General features: G+C 34.7%; 1 protein-coding gene across 1 annotated transcript in view; it reads right to left on the bottom strand.

Annotated features, from left to right (window-relative positions):
* LOC149779265 (folylpolyglutamate synthase, mitochondrial-like) overlaps positions 1-14,653 on the bottom strand; it is an 84,265-nt gene extending 69,612 nt beyond the window's left edge. The window contains exons 1-2 of the mRNA XM_089939849.1: positions 14,519-14,653; positions 5,471-5,488 (exon numbers count right to left, since the gene is read on the bottom strand). Coding sequence (XP_089795975.1) covers positions 5,471-5,488; positions 14,519-14,584 — 84 coding nt within the window. The 5' untranslated portion in view covers positions 14,585-14,653. The remainder of the gene's footprint in view (positions 1-5,470; positions 5,489-14,518) is intronic.
* Between the last annotated feature and the right edge of the window lie 2,681 nt (positions 14,654-17,334).

Below are 17,334 nucleotides of genomic sequence, written 5' to 3'. Positions count from 1 at the left end.
AATAGACCCTGATGTGAATGACACTCTACTAGCTGAAGAGAAATTTCCAGAAATGCAAGAGATAACCATTTCTTCCATTTTGAAGGAGCAACAATATAATAACATTTCCAAGATGGATGCCATAGTGGCCATAAAAGGTATCAAACTGGCATTATTTCCATTTCGGATCAACCAGATTTTATAAACTGTCTTATGGTGAAAGCATAATATCAATATGACCAGCCATCTAAGAGAGGAAGCTATAACAAGATTTTCAGTATGGCCATACTGGCAGTCAGGCTAGCACCATTTACATAAATTACGACATCATGAGAAGTCTTTAAATTAAACCTCATGCTGATGTGACCATTCATTCAGGAGAAGTATAACAAAATTTCAAGATGGCCACTATGGTGGCCATTTTGGATGTCTGAGCAGCACCATTTTCATCTGAGACCAACTACAACTAGTAACCATATGTTGTTTAGTAAAACCATGATGACGGCATGACCAGCAATTCAGGAGTGGTGATTATATGATTTTTAAACTGGTCACTGTGATGGATATTGAAGAGTCACTATTTACATTGAGAACCATCTAGACATTATAATGAAGTCGTCTGGTGAAAACTCCATTGCAATATTAATTTTTGTTTTGGAGAAATAGCAAGAATAAGAATGTCATTATGGCCATCTTGTCAGCCATAAAGAATGTCTTACTAGCATCATATTTTTTTAGGGTCAACCAGATGTTATGAAAACTTTATGATGACATCCCCATATTAATACAACTTTCCGTTTGGGTAAATTCGCAATGACAAGATTTTTAAGATGTCCTTTGTGTTGACCATAATAGATGCTGCATCAGCAACATTTTCATTTTGAACCAACCAAACATCGTAAGGGGTCCTTTTGTGGAAATCACATGACATGACCATCCTTTCAGAAGGAGTAAGATTTTCCATACTGACAGTCCGAGTAGCATATATTTTATTTTGGACCAACTAGACCGTGGGATAAATTTGTCTGTAGAGATTCAAATAAAAATCCTCTTTGTAGTTTAGAAGTAGCAAACAAACTTGCGCTAATGGATGGATGATGGAACAACATACCATCTCCATGTCTATAACTGTAGCAAAAAGTGCAATCAACAGACTCATTAACTTGTTTTAACCCAAATGTCTGTGATGCTTATCAACCTGTGAGCCTTCTTTACTGGGATTTTAATTTCCCATGATTATAGAAACCCTAAACAATTTTCTTCTGACATTTTGAGTCCACATATTTGTCATCTGTGTATGCTAGTTTGGAAATAAATTTCATATTTTCTTCCCTACATTTTCTATCACTGAGTATCCACCATGTGCCTTCTCTGATAAGGTCCAGTTATTACTGTGATCTAGTGCAATTCAATGCACATAAAGACTGGAAATCACACTCATAATGGCAGGTGTGAGATTATCATCCTGTAGTTTTCTTTTCAATTAATTAAAATAATATGACACATGTAGCTTCTGATAATATAATCCATTACATCTATATGGTAACTATGGAAGAACAAACAGATAACAATAGATCTGAAATTAATCAGTTTGATTTTAATCAATATTTCTTAAACAAATATCGCATTGTATAAGAATAAAATTGCAAGTGAACTTTCTAATTGTCAATCTCCTATATATTGGAAGATCTTTCTATAAATTTCCTTGTAGCAGATCAAACTCAATAATTAAAATCAGAAATCAAGACCAAACTGAACATTAGTATCGCTATGAACTCTTTAGTAATTATTCTAACATTAAAAAAGAATCAAACAATCTACATGAAATTTTGCTTGGTTTCTTGTTTTACAGCACAGCAACACAATTTGGTTATTTATGGTTGAGGAAATTGGAATATAGTGCCCTGCCTATAGACACATCAAGGTAGCACATCCCAGATGAATGGTATGATTCAAACCTCAACCATGCTAACCACTGAGGGACCATGACTCCTGTCCTCTTTAACACATCTGTTATATGATGAGTGTGACCACATCATACCATTATTCTTGAGCCTGTTTGGGTTAAAGAATCTAATAAACAATGAATCTAAATAAACAGACTTTCATTCATTCCATCAGGATAGAAAATCAACACTAAAATTCCAGATTGAGGGACAAAAACAGTCTAATGCTAAAAAGAGAGACCCAAGTGAGCCTTATACTTGCATCTATGTAACCAAAATATCTAAGCCTGTGAAAGCAAATTCATACATGTACTGAAATAGTGGAGTACAAAAAAAGTGCAAAGCTCTTTGTTGCCAAATTGTCTGTTAGGCCTAAAAAAAAAACATTACATTATTTGTTTCCAGCTTCATCCTAAAAAATGTTGGGTCTGTCAGTAAGTACAAAGAATACAGATATTTTTTTACTCATACCCACCCCCTTCATTTACTGGAAGTGACTCATGTTTTGAATAAAGACCTTGTTAGTATTACTCAGCAACATCATGTTACATGATCATTAGATATGAACTCTATACAAATTTTAAGTGATCACTTTAGGCCAACAGCACACAAAAGTATCCATTAATGAATCATGCTTTCTTGTCTATGTTAGTAAGTGCTCAAAGGTGATGTGAGAATGCTAAGCATCCGGAAAATGTTAAGATATGTTAACAATGTTGCTAATGAAAGAAATGGAATGCAATCTGATCACAAAATCTGGAATTTACTCGTTTTTTTCTTCTTCTTAAATCCTTTTTTTATAAGGAACAACTGTCATGGTCAGCCTGTAGACAACCAAAAGGTCCCAGTTGTTAAATTTTGAAATATTTCAAGAGAAAAACATTGATTTGTTGTTCTTTTTAAAAAAATTTAAAATAAAAGAAGTAAAAATTTAAATTTTAAAATAATTTGCAATTAAAGGCAAGAAATATATTATTTTACATAAAATGATGTATGCACATGTAAAAACAAAATAACAAGTAGTTCTGACATTGTAATATAATGCATTCCATTGCAAGATATTTAGTACTTTTGGTTAGTTTTCTTTTCTTAAGCATTAAGAGTAAGGTGTCTTGTCATACGTTATTGGTGTGCATCTTTATTGACAATCAATCAACACTGTTTGATTGGATAAGATGGCAATGATATCTACTTTGAAACAATCTATAGGGCAACAAAAACATTTTAAGTCTGTGATAATCAGCCAAACTGCAGTGTGAAGTGTAACATTTGTAATGTGGCTCTATTCACCAATATGGCAAAGAAGATTCCTTTCATTATGTGGTTGAATTAATGACCAAAGAGTCTAAATTTATGCAAATACATAATTCATCCTTTAAATAATAACTACTGGTACACGAGTGTACTCAAAATTTAAACGGGAGCAAGATCTTGAACAGTTAATTCAAGTTAACCAGATATTCAGACATGTTAATATCTTCATGAGTAAAATGAGCATGAAATAAAACTTCTATTGCTCCAATGTAAGTGTTCGAGACAAGTATGATATTACAGTGCAGACCACAAAGTTAAGGTTGCAAAACGATGAAAGCCAAGCTTATTTCATTTTTATAGCATATTACTGCACTATGAACTATTAGTTTCATTCGCCCCTCTGAAATATTGCACGTCTCCCAAATTTGGAGGGATGGGCTCACATCATCCCCCCCCCCCGTGGGATACTGTGTGCAAAACTGGGTCAAATGCTATTGAGTTGTTTTGGAGACGGAAGATGTTTAGAAATATTTCTATCTTTAGCAATGTCTGTATTTGAATGCAAATCTTCATCGTATGTATCAAATGAAAAGGTCTTCATGAAAGAATGCTTTGTCACACTTGGTCAATATTTGAGTCAGTGGCTTTTGAGAAGTCCTTAAAAAATCTTGTTGTTTGTAACAGATACTTTTCAATTAACAACAGTGGCTAAATTTGATGACAGATCTTCACAATTTGTAAAAATCTGAAACATCTTCCGGCCATGATGCTTTCGTCCAAATTTGATAAAATTATGCTTGACAGTTTTTGTTAAGGAGTCAATGAAGGGTTGTTAATATATTTATAAGGGCTTCCATATCTAATGATGCGTCATTATCATTTGTACAAATCTTGAAATTTTTCATGCTGGGATGCTAGAGCCAAATTCGATCCAATGGCTTTACAGAAGTTAAACATAGCAATGTCTGATGTGTGCACAACTGACACATGACCATTAGCTCACCTGGTTTTGTGACCAGGTGTGCTGATACTAGATAAAATAAACTAAGCTTATTAACTGCAGGTTTCAAATAAACCACCCACTCACCCTTTCCTGCAATACCCATGAAAGTGAACCATGTCTCCTAATGCAAAATCAATCACGTATGAAATACTTCTTCCAAAGATGATTGCCTATGTAAAGCTTGCTATGAAAATATTTCAAAATGTCATTCTCATTGCAATGTTTACATAATTCAGCTCTGACCACTCTTCCCCTCCAAGGAATCAAAGCCATGCATGACAGCCCCCTAGCAGATGGTTACCATGGAGGCAACATGACTAAGTTTCTTGAAATTCCATCATACTCGTACAAGTGACAACAGGAAAAGTCAGACTGGGACAGATGTAGATTTGCAATTTTTTGCCTCAAATCAGCATTTATAATGGCCTCAGTTTTAGGATGCAAATGGACAACTACCAAACAAATTTACTTTTTCTGTATAAAAAGATAAGCATCATCTTATCACATCAGTCCTTTTACAAATCATATTGCCTTTGTATGTAGTATAAGTATTTTAAACCTTTCTTGGTAATCAATTGCCTGGATTAAATCTGTTGCATTCCTTGTCATAGAAAATCCCCTTTCAGTGTAATACTAATACTAATAATACTAATGACCTTATTTAAAGAGGGTAACACAATTAGCTAAAAACTAATCTACCTTGAGGCCCTCACAGTCTGCACTGGAATGTGGCCATGTTAGTATACATGCAAAATGTTTATGTTGTTTCCTGCCTGTGGGTAGATTGACTGACTACTTGAACTGCTAAAGACTGGTGCCAACTGGGTCAGTCATTGTCCCTTTTAATGAAATTTCAATGACTGAAATTCCTGATGCCATCCATTATTAAATTTCATGTGATATGATGTTAATTTAGACTGCAGTGTTTTAGCATTGTGACACAATGCATGCTATATCTTAGCAAAAAGCCAAACCAAAGCTTTTTATCTGGTTTTAACTTTTTAGTAATGACTAGTTGACATTAACCCTGCCCATTTTTCTAAGACGATTCATAGTAGGGACAATCCCATAATTTTAGGGGTTGGGAGAAGGGTGAAAAATCAATGGAGAATTCTGCAGAATTATGAAATATTTTATCATGGACTTCAGAGGCATTTATTTACTGACCCCATAAGATAGAATACTCTATAATGTTTCTGCCAGAATGTATGTTCTTCACACCTGTACATACAAAGCATCCTGCCTCATATGCATAAATCCCTTTAACATGTAGAAGTTTCTGACTTACCTTCCATTTCTTACACAGCTGAAAATTAGAAAAAAAATGTACATCTGTAGACCAGTATGACTGTGGCAAACAATTTGCTTACAAAACTGCTGAAAGAAGTATTCAAATTTAGCATCTAGTTAATCAGTTGACACAATCAAAACAATCCTCAATATGGTGGATTAAATGCCTACCAATAGTGTGCACCCTTGCAAGCCTTCCTTATTCTTAAGGTTACTGGATACTTTGTCATGAGAAATTGTGCAATATTACAAATGTGCAAATGCATGCACATACAGATGTACAGTGTTACAAACCACATTTAATCAATGGAATGATAGTCTGAATAGGAAAAAGGCAACATGAAAATCAACATGGATCATACAAGTTGTAAATGTTAAATCCTCATTATACAGATCTACTAAACCTTACTACATGTCTGAGATCTTTTAAACCTTAATATGTCTGATATCTGCTAAACCTTACTATTTGTCTGAGATCTGCTAAACCTTACATGTCTGAGATCTGCTAAACCTTAATACTTGTCTGAGATCTGCTAAACCTTACTACATGTCTGAGATCTTCTAAACCTTAATATATGTCTGATATCTGCTAATCCTTACTACATGTCTGAGATCTGCTAAACCTTACTACATGTCTGAGATCTGCTAAACCTTACTACCCATATATATATGTTAATTTTCTTATCCAACTTTATAACATTTTTTTATCATAAGTTAACAGAAAAATATGCTGTTTGCAGTGTTGAGTAGTCAGGTATGATTCATGTCAATATGCTGTTAGCGCTAGCGCTGTGCACTATGGTATGATTCTGGTCAACATGGTGTTAGCAATGCTGAGTAACCTGGTATGATTCAGGTCAAGATGGTTTTAGCAATGCTGAGTAATCTGGTATGATTCGGGTCAAGATGGTGTTAGCAATGCTGAGTAGTCTGATATGATTCGGGTCAATATGGTGTTAGCAATGCTGAGTAGTCTGATATGATTCGGGTCAAGATGGTGTTAGCAATGCTGAGTAGTCTGGTGTAATGCAAACCAATATGGTGCTAGCAATGCCAAATATGCGGGAATGACTGCATCCAATGTTGACATCTAAGATATTTTCACACAAGCATGGTACATTTCCTGTGCTGAGTAAAAACAAGAATGCATACATAAAATCATTACTTTTAGCAAGAAAAAATATCAGAAGGTTGAATCAGAAATAAGAAGATAAATAATGGCACCACTACCCAATTAATAACAAAACAACCATTAGAACATCTGGGTTTTGGGCATTCATTTCAAACTTTTAAATGCATTTACTTGCTAATAAAAAAGACTATTGAAAGGATTTGTGAACTTACTTTCTATCATACATGTTTCTATTATCCAGATTTTGATTCTCTCTCCCCCTTCTCCTTGATCCTGGGTCTTGTAATGCAAATTCATCATACATAAAAAAAATCCATTTTACCAGAGACCAGAACATCTAAAAATTAATGTCACACATTTTTGTCAATGTGAAAATACATTTGGGCAGCCCATAAATATTAAAAGATGACCATATTTGAATTTAAAATCGAACTTTATACATTTTCTGCAACAAACAATGATATGGTCACTGTCTCGACTCTCTGGACACCTACAGTCAGGGCTGACAAGTGGTTGGGTGGGGTGGGCGGCAACCAGGGATATATCCCTGGGGGCCTGGGCTGAATGATACTTTTTATTTTATAAAAGATTTTTTTTTAACAAGAACTAGTAGAGGCCTGGGTGTTTCTTACCTGTAATCGCTCTCTACAGCCCTGCCTACAGTAGGATGCCCAAATATTTCCAGTGTCATAGTTTTGTAGTTGAGTGATGGGTGATTGCTGTCAGTAAGAGGTAACACTAATCTACATTTGTCCACTACTCAATACCTGATTAAGCAGTCATCGCCAATACTACCTGCCCCTCAATGAGAACCCCTAAACAAGACTTATGAATTATTTTCCTTTTGTCAACGTATCCACATATGGTAGCGGTTTTTTCATATTTGCTATGACACTGATTATCTTATGATCTAGTACATGTATTTTCAATGGTCTGTTAAAGAAATGGGCACTCTCTGTACAGCGTGTTACAGTTGCTTCTTTTGTGGCTAACTCTGGCTATATGAATGTGGCAAGATAAATAATTTAATTACACTGTCATTGCATACTACACCATCCTGTGGTGCAATGGTTTCACAAATATACAACTTGGAAATTAAACAGCCTGCCCCCCCCCCCCCAATTCAGACACAACTGTGCAAAAATGAAGCAGGTGACAGATGGATTGATAAACAGACATTCCACTTCATGACGGAGACACAACAATTGTGCTTGTCTCATATCGCAACCCAAACCTAAACGACTAAAACAGACAATGGCCTCTAAACCTTAACATGAAGTAAATAATAAGACTTGCAACTGTATGGCAGAGAACTTACAGAGGAATGATGTATACGTTCATTGACCCTGACCCTGTTTGACATGTCTGACAAGTTGTCAAATGTCTTACTTCTTGGTGAACATTTCTGTAAACCACAAATTTGATTTTTAACTTTATTTCCAAAAATATGGGCTGAAGCAGTATATAACTGTATACTTTCTACCAACAGGGCAAACAACTAACAATAGTTAGACAATATGCTTGAGTAGGATACCAGAAATATAACAGACTGGGGTAATGAAAATGGTATTGCTAGAAAAGTCAAATTAGTACCTTAGATTTACCTATCAACACTTTACAAGTCCCAGCCTTATGTCATACCTTGTATCACACAAATTAACAGATTTATGATATACTGCATGACTGCAGCTTTCTACATGAGTTTTGAATGATTAGCTCTCTATTTTTCTCCATGTCACATTTGCCTTATGTCCCTTCTTGCCCATATTTTTCTCCTGATTCAAATACTGCATCATCTATGATGACAAATGCAGCCAATGATGTTTAATTAATCACATGATCACTGTTGTGTCTCTTTTAAAACCCATCAACATCATTTTCTTTACATATAAATTAGAAAAGTACTATGATTTCATTTATTGATACATGTACTAGTCTACATAATCTCTATCATGTTTTTGAACATCCTAACAGCAAGGTAGGAAGTAAAGATATTAATTTGTACTGCTAATTGGCAATAGGAAATATACACCCTATTTCTTAACTCATGTTACTTCATTTACTGGATGGTATTTGAAATGCAAGCAATTGGCAATGCCCATATTTAACTTTATAATTTTGAAATGTTACCATGTCTTACTCATAGATCTATGTTAATCCTTACAATGATTTTGTCTTTTCAAAAGTTCATGTTTTCTCTGCATTATTGACATATAGGAGGGCACAATAAATGAGAAATTTTCAATGTCTACAATTTCATTTTATTTACTAAGTTAGCTGAGTTTCAAAATGAACTCCTTCTTTCTCTCACATTGTCCACTAGATCTATTTGACCAGAGATTGGACAGCATCTGACATCTAGTAACACCGGGGACACATGATGTTGGAGTTAGTGTGATAGTCACAAGTTAGTGACACAGCATATGGAAATGACAGCATACAGCAAAGGCATACAATCAAAAATGTTTCCCCATGGCAATCATGTCCTATTTATCAATGACAAATATTTCAAAATCCAATCACAGGCAATTACAGACTACGGAATAAATTCTGAAAAAGGCCTCAGCATGGCTGTTGTTGGACAAATTTTTCAGAAAATGATTTACATATTGGAGGGATAGGGTGGTGGCATGTGCTACTTTTTTTTTAGCAACAAATTGCTGACTTTTTAAATTGAATTAATTATGAATTGTGACCTGTCTTAGTCAGCCCAGTGAATTCTGAAAAAGGCTTTGATTAATCTCTGACCCATAAAAAATAAATGATTTACACCCCATTCATTATCAACCATCATACTGATTTCTATGGTTGCTAGTGATCGGGCATGTTTAATTTTAAATTATTCCAAATATCTTCAAGGGAAATTTGAGTAAATAAGACTTTAGTCCAAGTTGTAATGAAAAAAGTTTGAGGATGTTTCATGCTTGAAATATTTCTTACCAGGTCATTTAGAAAACAAAAGGAGGAATTGCTGATTTGTGCCCCTTTAAATGTGAATTTTATTTAAAGAATGATATTTATTTTACTAATTATAAAGCCAACAGAATTTTAAAACAATAATTCTGTTTTCAAGTTAATTTAAACTATGTTCAGATTTTAAATCTTTTGAAACTGCTATATTTCCACATCATTCTTACCTGACTGTCTTTAAGGTCTCAAATCTATGCAGTTGAAGTTTAATATTCTTGGCTACTGGCTAGAAATATTGTTAAGTGTTTAGACTCGAATAAACAGTAACTGAGAAAGAGTGAAAACAACAAGCTTTTTAAAATATAACGAATATTTTATTTCCCTGGAAATGAAAAATAAGAACTTATGGTTTCAAGAGTCAAATCCAAAAATAATCCACGAATTAAACTGCAAAAGTCCTAATAATAAAATGTTGTATTGAATTAAAGAAGAATCCAAGATGGACGGCGATGATGTATCCTACACAATGTTGTCGTTTACAGTTCCTTGTAAATAACACTCCTGTGTTGGAAATCAGAAGAATAATTGTAAGCAATGTCTTTCCAAAATTTCTGTGTGAGCACTCCTCAAAATATTTCCAGAGAATATATTAATCCTTTTAAAGTCCAAATGATCTGAAGATAATTCACTTAAAAAGGGGCCCAGAGTGGCCTAAAGCACCCTCCGTTACGGATCAATGCCATCTCACCTCTGTCTGTGTGGGTCCCAGTCTCGGATTCGGCTAATGTGGGTATGAGAGAAAGCTTGCCAGTAGCTCCTCATGGGTCGGTGGTTCTTTCCGGGGTTTTCCAGGGCTCATCCTCCACCATCAACACTGGCCGCCATGTATCATGTGCTGAAAAATGGCGTTAAACCCTACAACAACAACAATTAACTTAAAAATCTGGCAACAAAAAAAACCCCAAAACAAACTGATACCAAGTGTAAAAGCCCCAAAACTGAGAAATCTCTCTGTACACATATCTAATTCATACATTAACCCCTTAACGGGGCAGAAGGTAGTAGCCTACTGCCGAGCTCTGTAGCATCATGGTCATGCATGATGCACTAAAGTGGATGGTATTATAGAAAGGTAGACAGATGTAGCTCTACAATGATACCAAATAATCTGTATAATCTGGCTGCACTACAAAATACAGATAAAAAACCTCATGTTTTGGACCCAACTTTTTTCTACCCAAAATTTGCCAGTGGTTGGAATCTGATTTTGTGTCTGGATTTTAGACTTTTGGGTCTCAGATCTAAGGCAAATCAGTATGAACTGCAAACAGACAGATGAGCCTTTGCAAAAAGTAGGATAAAATGGGCATTTGGAATAAAGAGTGGTCTTGATACAAAAATAATGGCTCCGTTTAGCAAAAAAACCTTTTACCCTTCTGCTCATTTGTGAGTCAAATAGCCAATGAAAAACAATGTTTCTAACACAACTAGGCAGTATGTTATTAAAAGATCACCGGGGATTTGGTGTTTACAGATCTATTCAGAAATAGTTTTCAAAATGTGTTTCCTACTTGATTTTCAGGTGAAAATGACAAACATCTCCAGGGGTTAATGTGTTAAAAGTAACAAATTCATAGTTGTGGAAAAAACAGAATTGTGAAATCAAAGGGGGTCACGTGATCGTTTTAAGTCACATACACCAAAAATGACCCTGGCAAAAACCAATCATTTTCTCTAAGAAATAAAAAAGTTGTTAACATCCTAAACCCAAAACCTCATCATGACCTTGACAACAACCAATCATTTTAAACTAAAACAGAACTTTGTTTACTAATTTTGAACCATGGTCATCTTTCAGACCAACACCTGGTGTTTATGAAAGAATGATCAAGGTCAACCAATTATCTGGAAAAATATCATCTCCAGTGAATAAATTTACATTACAATAGCATGTAAGAAAAATATAAAACTGGCAAACAATTAAATTAAAATAAATATGAATTAAATCAGATATATGTAACAATATATCATAAGATAGCTCCTGTTTGCTGTTGCGGTGATTAACACCATTTCTCAGTGCAACATATGCTGTATGTGGCAGCCAGTATAAGACAGAACCTTGGAAACAAACAAAGACCCATACAAAGATATTGGTAAGCTTTCTCACATACCCACATTTGCTGTACTTGAGACTCGAACATACATGAACATAGCAGAGATGGTGGTGATCAGTAAAGACACATGCTTTAGACCACTCAGTCACTCATAGCCTCAATATATCCATTCAGGAAATTAAGAATTATTTCTGTTTTGGTATATTACAGAACCAGTCTTTCCCAATATAGGTAATAAACATGAAAACAGTATACACAAATAAGATTTTGCATATGATGTTGCATGTTCATTAAAATGTGTAACTTCGCTACATGCAAATCTTTCTGGAATACACTGGCATACAGTTTACATATTTACCAGTATTTGGTAACAGCCATATCTAGCGCAAAATTTTAAATGTCATAGGATATAGCATTGTAATATTGTACTTTATGGAGTTACAAGTCAGTAAGCATAGAATTTGATCCAAAAATATTATGTACGTCATCAAAGAACCCTTTAACCAATGGTAGCTCAACAGCCATGAAAATTACCAGCAAGTGCATAAGACATACACTGATGTGTGCAGTTGAAAGTGTATACAAATGTTTGCACATTTGAATGAATAGGCAAGATTAGCCCCTAAAATTACAGACAATATTATTACAGGTGTGGGGATAACGTATTGGCCATGGAAAATAAGGAGACAAGGCTATAGTAAAAGTAATACAGGTCATGTACACGTTCAGAACTGACTGTTTCAGTAATGGGTGTCACTTTATACAATCCGATTATACATATATTTAAACAAAAATTATTCACTTTATTTGAATCCACATACATCTATATTATTTAGGAAGGTCTTTATTTATATCAGGGTCTTCCGTTAGATTTAAAGTTGGCAGGGAGTTTGAGGGACCTACCCAATGGAGATACTGTTTTTTTAAAACTAGCTGGAAGTAAAGTAAACGTAGCCAGGTAAATTACCCAGCCCCCAGCTGATAAAGAAGCCCTGATTTATACACCCAGAGAAATACCTAAGGACAAATAAATGTTAAAGTACATAGACATATTTGTACGAGGTCAACCTAAAGGTGCATTCCATTATAAACTGGATTGAACATCACATGATGTGAGGTCACCAAGACATATAAAGCAGTGCTTGTTGAAAATAAATTTGTACTACCGTCTTATTGTTATGATAGACCTGATGTCCACTATTTTCAAGTGATGTCATCAAACAAGTGAATTTCCTTGTCTGCCATTTTGTGTCCCTAGCCATGCCAACCAGCACATAACAACAACATTGTTCTTCCCAAATAATTATGAAGGCACATCTCATATTGTGTGTAAGGATATCCTGCTACAGCACATTCTGTAGGGCATTTCAACTGTACGAGACCCAATTAATTTCCCTTTCTTTCTTTAAATAAAACTCTGAAATTTAGACCATCTTTGTAACTGTTTCATCATCAAATAGATCCATCAGTACACACACATAAACTAACGGATTCTTGAAAAAGTAGAAACGTAATGATTTTCAATTTTCATGGGATGAAGTTAAATCATTTGGTTATCCTTCAATTTAAAATGTCAATTGTTAATATATAATTTCATATTTCTAAAACCATTTCAAAAATAGTAAATTCTGACATTCAACACAAAATCATGTTCCATTAGGCACATGTTTAGTTTTAATACACTGAAGACGAAACAATATCTTTGTAGTTCTTGTTTTCATAAAATATCATCCTCTGTCCATCATGTCTACCACAAATAAAATATTTGACTGTACTGATTAAAATTAGCTTGTCAGTTGTCTCTAGCACAAGCACTTGCTTTTCTGAAAAGTGATTGTACATGAAAATTCTGGCATAATACACATGCTGTGAAATTCTAATTCCATAATTGATATGGTATTCCAAATATCATTGTCCAGAAAATCTTTTTCAAGATAACAGTCTTAGGGACATCATACAAAATATATATTTTTTAAAGTCACAATTAGAAATTGCATTTCTATTTGAAAGCAATATATATGATTGTGGTTCAACTTTACTATCCCATCTTTCAACATAAGCCAGGAAACTTCCAGCTTTGTCTTTTGTACAATAGGGGCAAAATAATGTCAAGTATAATCAATGTATCATTAGGAAGTAAATTTCTTATCGACAATAATCAGATTTTTATCTTGGATATACATGATCTGACAAAGAACGTGTGGGGAATGAAATTAGCTGCGCAAGGTGTATTTTGCATACACAATTTGTATGTCTGTGAAAACATATTATATACTTGACCATAGGGGCTCGAATCGTTGCTTAAAATTGACCTGTCATACATGTACTTTATAGTAGTTATTATAAAGTACATGTATGACAGGTCAATTTTAAACAACAATCCGAGCCCCTATGGACTTCACCTAATTTAGTACCTGGCAATCATTCTAAAAGCCCTTAGCAATCTATCATTTTCGTAAGGAAATTTTTTGATGACATTTAAAATTCAGAGCATAAACTTTGTTACAACTATTTAAATATTTAATTTTAAGACAACAATATGTCATGATTTACTTTGAGCAGATGCCTCTACATGACACTAGTACATTTTAATTTACAACAGTTGTGACTACTTAATTAATACTATCTTCCAAGGTAACGCCCATTTGTGGGACACCTGTCAAACTTTGAGCAAGGTGTAGCAGTAGGTTATAAGTAATCTGAACGCTGAAAGATCAACCTACAAAGACGTCGTCATACAACAAAACAGCATTCCTTACGTGTCATGTACATTAGTAACGCGAGTTGTCCATGGGAGGCAACTGGATTTATACCGCTATAAGCCCGTACGTACAACGCACACACAAAATAAATAAAATATACTTCTGGACGCATACTGCTTGAAAATTACCTCATATTTTACGTTTGTTTCTTTTTTCAATGCTACTGTAGCTGTAGAGATAATAGATCGAACCATTTGCGCGGGTCGTTATGTTCGTTAGTTAATCCATTTTAGCACTACCACATCCCGCTTTCAAGTATACGAAGGAAGTGACTTGTGATGAGCTCTGCTTTATATAGGCACAGAAGCGGAGCTATGAAACTATTTACTTTGGTTTCGTATAAAACCAAAATTATTCATTCACTAAAGGCTTAGCCAGAGCTTTTTAATTTGTTTGTCAGTGACCAAAACTTTACGTGAATCACGATGATTTAATTATTATTTCACACCAATAAAATGAGAAAATAAAAATCTCTGCAGGTACGATTCAGATAATCCTAATATTAAATTAAATATTATTCCGCATGCAACTAGACTGAACCGGTATCGAACCGTCTGCCGTACTCGCTCACTAAATATCCGCGTGTCCCTCAGCCATACCCACACTGCGCTATGGCCGCTGAAGAAGCGGTTTTGGAAAACAGAAACGTGTGACGTTTATTGCCAGTCCTTGCTCCTGCTAAGAACCGACCTCTGTGATTGCCTGTGCTCCATCCGAAACAACTTAATAAACGAGTATTCACGTGTACACTTAGCTTAAGTTGTCTCGAGTCAGATGGAGTAAATTGAAAATGTGCACTATTGCAGCAGATAAATTTAAAAGCGCACCAAGTTCACCTCAAAGTTAGCTTACATATCATGACATTTCGCTTTTTGTATATATTAAAACACAATCCCTGTACTCAATAGCTTCAAAAGTTTGGATCTGACCAAAAGTAAAATCTGACCAAATGACTTTTAAAGGCAGCACAATCCTAAATATTTCACTTTCGTATTAAAAGAAGTAGCAAATGAGCTTTTAATAACATCAGCCATACCGGACACCAGGCGTAAATTATTTACACTCTGGTCAAACGCCGGCGAACATTAGTGTGTTCAACGCGTTCCAAGCGACATCTCATGACAGTGGAAGACGTACAGTCGAAATATTCAATGAATTATTTGGACATGCCTCTAAACATAATGCCTAAAACATTTGGAATAAACGAAATGGTTAAAGGCTGCTTCCCGCACATTATCAGTACCGAAGCAAATCAGCACACAGTTCTTCCCTATTTGCATGAAGTCCATTTCTATAACCTCAACAGTATGCAAATGGAACAACGAGAGGCTATCAACATACGGTACCAAATCTACTCTTCAGACTCGTCCTTTTTAAAAAGAGATGTCGATATATTATCGATTCATTGTGTAAAGTTTATGACGCTCCTGTGGAAATGTCGACGACGATTTCTTGGAGACAAAATCATCAACTAGCTGAAGGGAGCTTCTTCTATTTCCAAAATACGAGGATGAGTGTACCAAAAACGTTCATGCCCGAGAAGAAGCTAGCCACCATACTCCTTCAGTCATCACAATTCTTCAGCTGTCGATATATAGTAATAGCTTGATTACATATGCGAAACATGAGACAAGTGGATACTGTGTGCCAGAGGAGGCTGAGAAAAGAAGATTTGATCTTATTCCGAGGTTGGATTTTAGAAAAGCAACAGTGTGTGCACCCATTTCCAGGATATTTATTTAATAGATACTACACATGTTTACCCTGCCAAGAACTGAAAAATCCTTTGACAAAACACATCGACTTTGCACACGCTCGCCAAGACAAATCGACGATACATTTTGAACACAGAGATCGTTTTTATTGTAAGAACCAAAAATGTCGATTTCGAATGACAGAAACATTATTCATCCTGCTCGTTATTCTAAGTATGCAACAATATGTATAACTTTAATTTGAGGTAGAACAGCTCATTGCTCTAGAACTCGTCACCGGTTTCGATTAATTCGTGTGTTATTTATCGCACGGTCACATTACTGGAGTTTTCTTAAAGTGCCCCAAAGGATACTTCAGAAGAAATTGGAATTTAGTCTTAATAATTTATCCACTTTTTAATTATCATAATACTGTGCTAACAAAAGATATTGTTGCAAAAGGTTTTGTTTCAAATGACACAGATCAATCGCATTCATATCTCTCTTTCTGTCTCTGTCTGTCTGTATGTCTCTCTCTCTCTCTCTCTCTCTCAACTCTGATTCCAACAATGCCGTTTCTAATTTCAACACTCGGGAACCTTAAAATAAACAAAACATAAATGCAGAGTTTAACAACATGTGTATTTTCTAATCAGTTGACGAAGGATGGAGATAATAACATAAATGTAGGTAAATTCCCAAGTTTTTTTTATAGTCTTTCACATCCGGTTGGTCAATACAATAAACGTTGAGATAGCATTTACCTCTTGATTGGAATATATAAAATATCAATTCATACCTTTTGTGTACGGTGTATTCCAGCATTCAGAAATAAACTTGCAAAAGTATCGATAACATTGCGATTCTAAAACGGCAGCTGTAAACCCGCAAATATTTAAAAGCAATGGAACAATCGATTATTTTCTGACAGAGGACCATCCTAAACAAATTTCAAACTCATTTGAAAGTTTATTTCCATCCCGAGTTTTCGCTGGTTTGATGTTAAATGTTTAATTTTTATACATCGAATCTTTACACTTGAAGCACCATTATACATTGTTTTGTATTTTTGGTTTGTTTTTTTCGGTTGTTAGTTTCGACTCTTTCTTTTTTGTTGTTGACATTTTATTTGTATTATTAATTTCTAAAAGGATAACTGTGAGTATAATAAGTTCTAACTAAGGTTTTGGCTTCGTACTCATGAAAGGCATCGATTATTTCAAGTCAGGAGTGAGACATTCTTAGAAATT

This window comes from Sinohyriopsis cumingii, chromosome 17 (genome assembly GCF_028554795.1).
Source record: "Sinohyriopsis cumingii isolate HCF-2022 chromosome 17, ASM2855479v2, whole genome shotgun sequence".
NCBI lineage: Eukaryota > Metazoa > Mollusca > Bivalvia > Unionida > Unionidae > Sinohyriopsis > Sinohyriopsis cumingii.
The sequence above is the reverse complement of the archived record's forward strand: the minus strand, read 5'-3'. Positions and strand labels throughout refer to the sequence as shown.